This window comes from Dermacentor albipictus, chromosome 3, assembly GCF_038994185.2.
Source record: "Dermacentor albipictus isolate Rhodes 1998 colony chromosome 3, USDA_Dalb.pri_finalv2, whole genome shotgun sequence".
Classification (NCBI taxonomy): domain Eukaryota; kingdom Metazoa; phylum Arthropoda; class Arachnida; order Ixodida; family Ixodidae; genus Dermacentor; species Dermacentor albipictus.
This window is the reverse complement of record NC_091823.1, coordinates 33,120,874-33,131,765: the sequence shown is the minus strand read 5'-3', so window position 1 is coordinate 33,131,765 and position 10,892 is coordinate 33,120,874. Positions and strand designations below refer to the sequence as shown.

The 10,892-nt window shown below is 49.4% G+C and overlaps 1 protein-coding gene across 6 annotated transcripts in view; it reads right to left on the bottom strand.

The window, feature by feature from the left end:
- Positions 1-564: 564 nt before the first annotated feature.
- Ten-m (teneurin transmembrane protein Ten-m) overlaps positions 565-10,892 on the bottom strand; it is a 45,354-nt gene continuing 35,026 nt past the window's right edge. For 5 of the 6 annotated variants that reach the window (XM_065433431.2, XM_065433437.2, XM_065433459.2 and 2 more), the window contains exons 22-25: positions 8,642-8,907; positions 7,744-8,052; positions 5,277-6,879; positions 565-3,971 (exon numbers count right to left, since the gene is read on the bottom strand). In XM_065433431.2, coding sequence (XP_065289503.1) covers positions 3,070-3,971; positions 5,277-6,879; positions 7,744-8,052; positions 8,642-8,907 — 3,080 coding nt within the window. In that variant the 3' untranslated portion in view covers positions 565-3,069. The remainder of the gene's footprint in view (positions 3,972-5,276; positions 6,880-7,743; positions 8,053-8,641; positions 8,908-10,892) is intronic. The other variant, XM_065433452.2, reaches the window with a different exon arrangement.

Genomic DNA, 10,892 nt, shown 5'->3' with positions numbered 1-10,892 from the left:
CGGCGTGCGATATAAACAAATTAAAGGCAAATGGCACATTCACAAGCGATTAGGTAGAAAATAAGTAGTGTAATGCGTTCGCACAAAAAAAGAAAGAAAATATGAAAAAAGAAGAAAATTAACAAGACAAATTTTGGGTTTGAAGTCATTGGCAATAAAGAAAAACGATGAGCAAATGACAGTAACTACATTTTATTAAAGCGGCTGAATGTGTGTACTACTGTCATGGAAAACATTTCCTAGCCCTGCTTTTTGTACGCGCATCACTGGACAGGATATAAGGAGCTCGGAAGGATACATATGTGAGATCTACATGTCCTCTAAAGCATTAGCGAAAGGTTCGTGTCGTTCACCCACTCACTGTTGACGACAGCCTCTGAAACAACGGCTTTCTGCGCCGAGGCAATGGAAGCTGGCTGAGGCAAGCAGTAAACGCCTCACCACGTGATCAAAATGGCGGCGCCCACGGGAGCGCGGTGAAAAGAATCTGTATAACAATGATTTCCACACTGCATGGGAAATGCCTTTTTTTTGCATTTGCAGGAACTAAGTAAATACAAACAGTTTCTGAGTATGTAAACATTTTTATTCTTTTACGAGTATAGATTAAGTACAAATCTCAATAATCTCATCGCGACTCTTTTTCACAGTCATGCCATCTCCCACAGCGTGTTATCACACGGAATATAGATGCCACACACGGTCTCATATGTCAGTTTTATGTACACGTTCGGGCGCCCGCCGCACCACCGCGCATGCGCGATATGTCGGCGTGGGGTCCCCTGTTTCAGGACGTCGAAATACGAGACAGCGCGCAGCAACAGCAGCAGCACACATCGAGGAGACATCGACCGACAAGCGTGGTGGCATGGTACGTATTCTCTGTTCTTTCTTTCTTTTGTGGCTCTGTTTCCCGCTTTCCAGGGGCACAGTAGTTTGCGCCAGAAGTAGAGACGCCTCGTGAACACACACGCACAAACAAGCAACCGCGCACGCATCCACTGTCACGCGCGCACACACACACACACACACACACGCACACGTCAACAAGAACTGGATCCAATGGCGCGCCCTTCTCGTCGATCGAGAGACCGCGGCTTTTGGCACCTCTAAGCGACAACATGTTCCACAACCGGGATGCTGATTTCTGCCGCAGCTACGTGCCTTCTCCCCAAGGAGCGTTTGCCTTTCCCTATACGAATAATCACGCTCGAGCTTCCGGAGTAAAGGCGCCCAGAGATTGTTCTCACGACTGTCAGCCGCACTGCAGTGCCGATACGTACACACACATATATATATGGTCTGTCAAACGATGATCACTTTGCTCTCTTAAGACAGTGACCTGGGCCGAGGAGGCTACGCCGCTGAATGCTCCTGCACCGAAAGTCATTTCTCCTTCTCAGCAGTGATGAACTGTCCTCAGTGATTTGCATGTTCCAACAGCCTTGCGAAATTGTTTTTCTTTTATAGATCGAGAGGAGAGCACTTCTGTCGAATGTTTTATTTTTTGTCAGACTGGCACCAATCGTTGGACATTTAGAGCCTGCAGTGAGCTACGGAGAGAAAACTAGGGGAGTAAAGCGCTTTCCATCGCTTGTGGAGACACTGACTGACTGGAAAGAGTGGATCACCGAGTGGACTGTTCATACAAGGCTTCGAGCTCGAACCACGTCGACGTACATAAAGCTCTGTCAACACTTAGAGGCGGATTCGGAGCGATACTACATCGAGACGGTAACAGAGGGCACGCATACGTCGGTAAACACGAACCAGAACTAGGAGCCGGAAAGACAGCTTAGGATACGGAGACCTCCAGGTAAGGGGTGGTGGGGCACAAATTTGGGGAGAATAGGTACAGTGTACAGAGGACAAATCAAGGGACGCTCTCATATAAGGCACTTCATGTCACAAACCAACAAAAAAGCAGCATATTTAGGTACGCACATCGCTCGCTGCACAGTCACACCGCCGCTTGCCGGCTTTGCGGAGCCAGCAGAGGAGCCGCCGGAAGGAAACCCAACCAACACAGGCACACAGAAAACGAGTGAACCCACCGAGATCCCGAAAAGCACCGTCAGAAGTGTCATTCACGCCCGTCCGAAACACTTAACCACTCGAGAAAGGTGGAGAGCTCACGTAGTTTGACATCGACAAAACCACGTAGGAAGGAAATGTACAGCGTGTCCTTGTCTCGTGTTGTCCAGAGGACACACCAAGTCTAGGGCACGGAATACCCTGAAAATGGACCGAGAGTTTGTTTTGCGATTCGCAACAGCGAATCGCAGCGTTCTGACACAGAAAACGAAACGACACCTTGTTCTTTTATGGACTGGGTCGAGGACATATGGCCTTTTTTTTTTCTCTCGTATGTACAAAAAGTCTGATGTGGCTCATTTTTACAAAAAAATGCCCATCGCGTTAAAACGTCGCCACCTTTTTGTTTCTTTGTGAAGCTCGGCAAAATAAAACTGCAATTGAGCATGGAAACAGGTCGAAGAAGGATGGCAGTTGAATGCTATGAGCCTGCTGTGGGATGAAAGTAATAACGTATGTATACATACATGTATAATATATTACAAAGAAAAATTGCACATCGTTGGAAACAAGTGAGAGCTCGTCATGTGGGCTCACATGCGGGCTCTTTACATTTGTTATAGTAAGAGTGCATCATGACAGCTGAGTACGAACACTTCATGAGCGCTTCGACCAAAGTGAATGCACAAAAGCGAACAAAGGGTTAAAAAAAAGAAAAAAACACGCCGAGAAAAATCGGTGGACTAGTAGTGACAACGCCAGATGCTGCCTGCGCACCTGTTCTTTTTTTTTTCGGAACACAAGAAACAATAACAAAATAGTATTTCCTTCAGTCACACTCTCGCGAGTGGTTCACGCAGAAGAGCGGCAAAACTCTTGAACAACATTTCCTTTTCCCGTCTTCCGTCTCTCTCGTGGCGTGCACAAGCTGGCGCTGATTTCGACGGCTTCGCTCACTGCGCACCGGCCGAGAAGAGAATTGAAAATAGAGACCTATGCCTTCGCTAAAGAATAGGAATACGGTTGGCGGCGACCCTAGGCGTCCGCCTTAAGCCGGGCTCGGCGCGTCTTGCCCCTGCGTTTCCTTGAGTTCTCCTTGCGGAAGGCCACGTTGCTCGGGTCGTCGGCCAGTTCGGGGTACTTCTCGATGTCGTGCACGTCCGTGCCGAAGTACCGCGCCACCATTCCCGTGGCCATGAGCTCCTCGCGCTCGCCTTTGGTCCAGTCGTTGGAGCCCTTGTGGCCGTTCCTGACGAGCTCCAACTCCTGGGTCCAGGCGTCGTCCACGGCGCGTCGGCGGGCGTGCCGCATCAGCCGGTGGCGCTCCTCCTGCAGGGACGTGCCGTAGCGGATGTTGAGCACGACGCTGGTGCTGTGCATGCGGATGTCGACCTGGCCTCGGGGGCCTCCGACGCCCTCGCTCTCGACGACGTGCTTCGTGATGTTGAACATGGTCCCCAGGCGGCCCAGCTGGACCCAGTCCTCATCGGCCTTGGACAACTGAGGCTGGACGAAGAAGAATGAGTCTTGGCCGTGCAGCGAGAAGTGGATGTCCACCACCAGGGTGTCGTTGAAGATGGCGACCATGACGTCGCGTAGGATGGGGCTCGATTCGCTCACCACGTGCACGGCGGCGCGGTGCGCGTCGCCTCGCGAGAGCAGGATGCCGTCGCCCAGCACGGAGGGCAGGTTGGATACGCGCGAGTTGATGTGCCGCTGGAAGCTGCTGCTGTCCAGCTTCACTGCCGTCTTGGGAACGGTAGAGAAGCGGTAGAACTCGGCCTGCACGATGTCGGCCATGCAGCTGAGGCCGGAGATGACCGGCACGGCCTCGGGAACGGGCGCTCCGACACGCGTGTCCGGCGGGCACCGGGTCTGCGGCGCTACCAGCACTCGTCGCATGTCGTAGCCCAGGGCCGCCATCCAGGCTGGCAGGTCTGGCAAGGTAATGAAAACGAGGTTACTCACCAGGCACAGTGGATGAGCCAAATTAGTTTCGATAAAAGCGCAGTGCTACAAGGGAAACAAGAAGTAAAGAAACGATGCAATGCCTCGCAAACAAAACTTTGCAGCTCAGGAGGAATTCATCTTTGTCCTGCGGATCAAGCGGGGGTCGCCATCAGACAGCGGTGATGTTCTACCAACTGTGCTAACCGCGAACCGCACCTGGCAGTGCTAAGCAGAATTAATGCAAACACGTGAAACGCTACAAGTGTGAATTAGCGTTCTGACCCATGTGCTTCCTGCATGAAGCTCCCTTTACGATGCGCGTTTGCACACAGTGCATTGGTTGTTGAAATTCTAGTGATTTTAGTAGCCCGTTAATTCAACCTCACGCTACAGTTTGTTAGGCTCCAGATGAGATCAGTATGTATGTATATAGTGTAGCTGTATTCCGGCATGGTAATTTTCCCGGAGTATCTTGCCCAACTAGAAACAGCGTTGATCAATGGTCTTTGCTTCAAGAGTAACCGTTTCAGTTAGCTCTATACCACTATGCAACGAGCAGACACAAGAAAAGCTTTTTGATTTCGTGGAAAGAAATAATTGCTGTTACCGAAACGATGGTAGAATGACAACAAGGTTCAGAATAGCTCGTGGATCACTGCATGCTGACATTGTATGGATCACTGAAGGTAAGAATAACGTTGGGTGGGAATTGATGGAATAGGGTATTTAGTCATGTAACGCCCGTAATTTTTCTTTAGAATTTTTACCGCGTGCGGGCCTTACGCAAAAGAGACTTATGGCTACTCACTGAAACATCGAACTGTGCTCAGACTACTATGCAAATAAATGCAACCACTGGTGGTCGACTGCGAACACATTTTCAGTCGGCGGTCGATTTCGCGGAGACGCACTATAGTGCAATTTTGTAGCGGCTTGCGGGAATTAGTCCGTACACGAGTATGCGCGTGACGCTTAGCGAAGCCTTTTTTCTCAAATTTTTGCGCTACAATAAGGGGGTGCGGGCGTTACACGAGGGCACGAGGGCCTGCCTTACAGGAGTAAATACGGTATTTATACGGCCATGTTTGGAACTTGCAACCGCATTTTTAAGACTATTTCCTTTATGTGCGGCCTAATTTCTTTCAACTTTTGTGATAGATTATTTTCACCGCACTTCAAGGAAGTTACAAGCCACGAAAACCAACACTTGAGCACAATGTACATAGCCGACATCACGCTACGCGACAAACAAGTTCATGACGACAGCGTACAGTCATGGCTCAAAAACTTACCATTCAGATGTCCACCGTCAGCCTGCGCAGTATTGATGGGATCGTTGCCGTGGAATCTATACAGATGGATGTCATATGGCTTTTGAAGAAGGGTCGGCATGCTTTCCCAGTTTGGTGTCAACCACTGCACACCAAGGGCGTCGTAAACCCTTCCACCGAAGTGGATGAGCTGAGTCACAGGGTCTCGCAAACCACCCTGGAAATCGACGGGCAGGAAGAACTCCGGATTGGAGTCGTATGTCACTTTGCCGAACGGATTTCGCTGGATCTCCTTGATGATGGTTCCTTCAGAGCTGAAGACGGCGACGGGAGATCCGAGGTGGTCGCAAGCTACGTAGAATTTGTTGTTGCCTTGCTGCATGTAAATGAGGTGACCCAGTGTGTCGTAAATAAGCACGAACGTGAGCGAGTCTTTCGGGTAATGCATGTGCGTGATTGCGTTCGGACGCTGAAGGTCAGCGTAGATGAACTGGGTGATGTTTCCCCTGTGGTCCTTTCGCGCTGTGAGTCTGTTCTGCGCGTCGTACACGTACTGAACCTCGTACTGGTGCAACTCAAAAGCGTGTATGAGTTGACCCATCGCGTTGAACTTGAATTTCTCCTCTCCTCGCTGAACGATGAACCCGCGAACGTCCACAAGGTAGAGCTCGACGTCTCCGTATCCGATGAGTCTGTCCCCGTCATCGTGTCGCAGAGAAATCTGTCGCGGTCCTTCCCAGAGGCTTTTCATGTTCCCATTGATGTCGTAGATAAATCTCCAAGACTGCGCCCCGGACACTTCTTCTAAGAAGCCATCGACAGTGTAGGTGTAATTGGTGGTGTGGCTGGCATGGTCTTTACCTATTTTGGTGTGGGCGTGTTTGATCCTACTCCTGTTGTCATACTGCAGGCTGAGTGAAAAGATCTCCTTGTTCCAGAGCGTTATGGCGAGCACCACCAACCGTCCGTACGTGTCCGTGCCGATAGTCTTCGAATACTGCCTTGCCTCGTCTTGAATGAATATGCTGTTCAGCTTGGGCCTGTGCACGAGAAACTGCTGAACTTGTTCGAGGGTTCCGGACTCGCTGTTGTACCGGTACTTTGTCGTGATGGTGCTCTTTCCATTGATCTCTACCTCGACTGATGAGAGCCGAGGATCGTACTGGTACCGGAACTTGGCTCCGTCCAATCCACTACGGCTGTTGTAACGGTGACGTTCCTCCTTGAGAAGTGACCCGTGGTGGCGGTAGTCAACCCTGAAGTCCAGCCCTGGGACGTTCTTTGTGATGCTCTTGATGAGAGCCGTGCTGTTGTGGTAGTAGAAATCCGTTCTCTCAGGGCCACACAGGATGCTTTCCAGCCTTCCCTCCTCTGTGTAAGTGTAGACGACGCGGCCTTTGTTCTTGGGAAAGAACTTAGCCAACACCTGCCCGCGGTCATTGTAGTGAAGAACGTACGGATGCCCCACGCCCGGCGCCAGGTACAGGAGCTTGTAAAATCCTATCGATGTCTGCGTGGCTATCTCGTGTTTGTGTCCGTTTGGAGTAATCACAGCTTGGAGACTTCCGGATACATCGTACTGGAGTATGTACCGACTGCCACTGGGAAGGATGATTTCCGTCGGCTGAAAACAAATAGGGAAAGAAACAGAAGCGGTGTAAGCATTACATCATAGTATAGTCGCAAGTACAGTATAAAGATAGTGTTTCGAACAGTGCAATGCTCACAGTAGCTGTGGTCTTCTTGATTTTCACATGCGAGCAGCATTTCCTAGCCTAAGTTACACTACTTGGACACGTTTTCGTTTCAGCACAGCAGATGATTTCAAATACCATCAGCTTAAACAGTTTCTTTTTAATGCGAAGCTCCGTATACAGTGATTTTCTCAGTGAATTCGGCTGCTATTCTAAACAAACTGGTACAAGTACTTCTCGGCCTGATACCGAAAATAACTGTTGCTCTGAACAACATTTTAATAGCTACTTCCGCCGGCACATATAACTAATGAGCTTGCTGCCACTTGTCTTTACTCAAGCTCAGAGTCACCCCCAACATTTGCAAAGTCATCTGGCTGTTCCAAAGAGCGAACTTTCGCTCTTGAATGATTCTATATATGCGGTGGTATTATTCTGCCATATGGACAGTAACAACCACGGTCGCCGACCCTTTCTTTAATATGGTGGTTAGCCTGGCTTATTTCTACGAAGACATACTACTGCAAATTGTGCGACAACATGACTAAGATTGAGGAAATACACGACACAGCACCCGTGTTGTATGCTCCTTAATATTGGTCCCGTTCTCGCGCTGCTTGCAATAGTACGCTCTTTCTGTTTCCGACTGTGCGATTCTTGGTAGCTAGCGAACACTGCGACAGCGGCTTCGGAGTTTACGCCATTGCGTCGACGCTCTGAAGACACTTGCTGCTGGTGTATACTGATATGTTTGTGCAAAGCGTTTCGGCTGGCAGTCAGGCGGCGCCACTCACCACGCTGATGGGTCCATCGTCGTACTTGTACATGATGCCGCTTCCGTCCGCGTATCGGACGTCGGCCAGGCGACCGCGAATGTCGAACGAGTACTTCTCGCTGAGCTGCCCGCGCTCCCAGCGGATCAAGCGGCCGAATCGGTCGTACTCCAGGGTCACCGAGGTCACGTTCTGCGTCGGCTGCCAACTGAGCGGGTGCCCCAGGGAGTCGTAGCGAACCGTGAGCAGAGCCAGCTGATTGCGGTCGTACAGCGTCTCGCTGTACTGCTGCCTGTCGAACTCGATCGCCAACAAGTTGTCGCCGTTCACCTGCGCAGGAAAAGAAGCCGCCGGGCTCTGAGTCGCGAACTCGGACCTCTCGCGCGCGCGGTGAAAAATTTTGACAGCCGGGTGTGGAAATTGTCGTTACTTCCAGAGCGTACGGTATTAACGAGAATTTAAGCATTCCCCATCTTTTTACAATACCAGCCACCCCCCTCCTTAACATTTTAAAGAAACAAAGTTTCGAATTTAGCATGCGACGCCATGACAAAAAGACAAATTTATTGATTTTAAATAGCTTTGGTGAGCCCACAGTTAGGAAGAGTGAGAAGAGAACAAGATATTCTTAGCAGTTACTGAGAAAATTGGCTGCACTTTCACGGAAATGGCGCCGGTATAGTAAAACTCCAGCCTCGCTCATAACCATTGCTTAAAGTCAGGAAATGTAATAGCGTTTGGCTAGTAAGCAACTTTTTATGGTTGCGGAGTACGCGGCATAAGTAGGACCAGTTTAATAGCAAAACCAATGAGTTCTTATAATTCGTAGCATGCATTCGGTGCCTTCCAAGAGCGCCGGAGTAGGGTGTGAACGACGCGAATGGAGAGCCGGCCCAGGAGCAGCTGAGCGAACACGAACCTTCAACTTGCGGCCGACTTGCATGATCTGCTTCTGACGCGCCTTGCCCTCGCGGCGCAGGTAGTAGCGCCACTCGAAGCGTTGGATCACATCGTCGCTCAGGCTGATGCGCAGCTTGGCTGGCACGGGGAACGTCTCTCCCAACACAGGGCTCAGGTCGGTGATGACGGGGTTGGCAACAGTTTCGATGTCCCGTGAGCTCGCGTCCTCGGATAACAGCAGGAGGCTGCCATCGGAGGTCTGAGTGATCCGTTCTTCTGACAGGCCTGGAAAGATTGGATCAGCATTTTAAGTAAGGGCCGACAAGATAGATATAATACAGGGGCTTATCCTTTCTCTGCCGCCCTACGGTCCCCGTTTTCTTCATATTGTGCTTTGCGCTGAACACCACTCACGAATTTATCTTGTGTCAATTTGTACGTTTCTTTCCAAATGTATACGTGTATACTGTAAATGTTTGATTTAATCTCGTCGGCAAGATTGGATACTTGATCAAAAAACATGACAGAAAGAATGACAAGAATAAGGAATACTCTGGTGTGGTTGAGCACTTTAATGTGCGGCAGCTTAACTCCTTTCACCATTCTATGAACTTTTAGGAACGTAACTAACGTATTGGCAACAAAGACGCGCGTTTTCTCCCGTAAATCTATATCTTTCGCAAACAAGCACCTCATGTGGTGAAGCAACATAGAAAAAGAAAACAAGTGCAGTTATACTAATTCAGTAACAATTATCAGACTATAATAACGTCTTCTTCAGAACTATTTGTGATTGCGGTAGCAACACACTCCAGGCGAAATTCGCCGTCGGCGTTTGTCGTCATCATCACTGTGATGTTTCGTATAAAAACCAAGTGCGATAACATCTTATCGCACCCTGCGCGCCGTATGTTTCGGGTGCGAGGGAAACCGCCGGAGGGTGAGGGGAGAAGGATGGTAGCTTGATTCGCCCCATGTTCCCACGCGGCTAGTTTTTGAGGCCACGTAACCAAGCGCGCGCGCGCTAGGGGTGTGGGGGATCAGGTCAACGCGCGGTAACGTGATCAAGTGCGCGCTAGTGTGGGCAGGTGAGCGCACGTCGCCTCATCCAGCCCAGCCATGGCTGCGCATAGCTATCAGCGCGGCTAAGCGCATACGCGACCCACCCGCATATCTTGAAGACAATCTGTTGCGGGTGCAAACGTTCAGGCCGAGCCGATATGGTTGGTGACATCATACGCGTGCACCTAGTGTTGGACGTCGAGTAATCTCAAGTTTCTGAGACGTGGTGAAGGGAGCGGCAGCACAAAGCGTTCGCACCTCGCGGCCGGCAAACTTGTTTGTTTGTGTCACGCGACGCCGTGCTTGTTAATTAGGGAGCAAATGTTTTCTGCATTTTATACACCGGTGATAAAGCTACGAACCATACTTCGCGTAGTTGCCCGATACATGTATACCGCTATCAATGCTTCGCATTTCGGGCGAAGCTGCGACCTGTTGTAGAAATTCGTAAAGGCACACCGTGAAATACATTTTGACTTTGCCTAACATGGTGATCAATGTTCACATGAATATCGTCTAACGCTCAACGCGTTCAGAATCTCCTGACTAGACAGCACGAATTCCCGTCATTTGCAAAAGGTGAACTAATAATATTCAAATAAATAATCGACAAAATCGTATTTTAACTCATGAAATACTTCAGTAAGCGATTACACAAGTTACCACTACATAACCTTAAGATGGTAGATTAGCCTATTTGAAATACCTGAGTGTTTCTCGGTCAAAAAGGTGGCTTACGGGTGAGATAACTCCAAACTGTACTAGGCCAAATTGCAGCTGCGAATTTGCCTGTCATCTGAGATTTTAGGTTATTTTCTTGGATCAAGGTATTGTATCAGAAAGAAAAGCCTACAGAGGTTGCTAAGCTGAATTGTTCTATGAACGTCTACACCTGCCTAACCTGAAACCATCATCATGTTTTTTGTATGAATGTGCACGGTGTCAACCTTGCCTTTCATTGTGTGATTGTCGTGTACTCTTAAGCATAATTGTTTTTTTCCCATGAACAGCTCATTCCGATTGACAACTTGTTTCCACAGTCGGACATTACAGAAAAGTTCTTCCGAATTTTGCGCATTTGCAGGGAAGTGCGCGTCACCAATAGGTCTTTCTCCTTTACACAGTTTTATGGCACACGAACCTCCGATGTCGGTAAATGTTAGCTTTCTCGTAATTCTATAACTATACGAATCATCTGGCTTCAATCA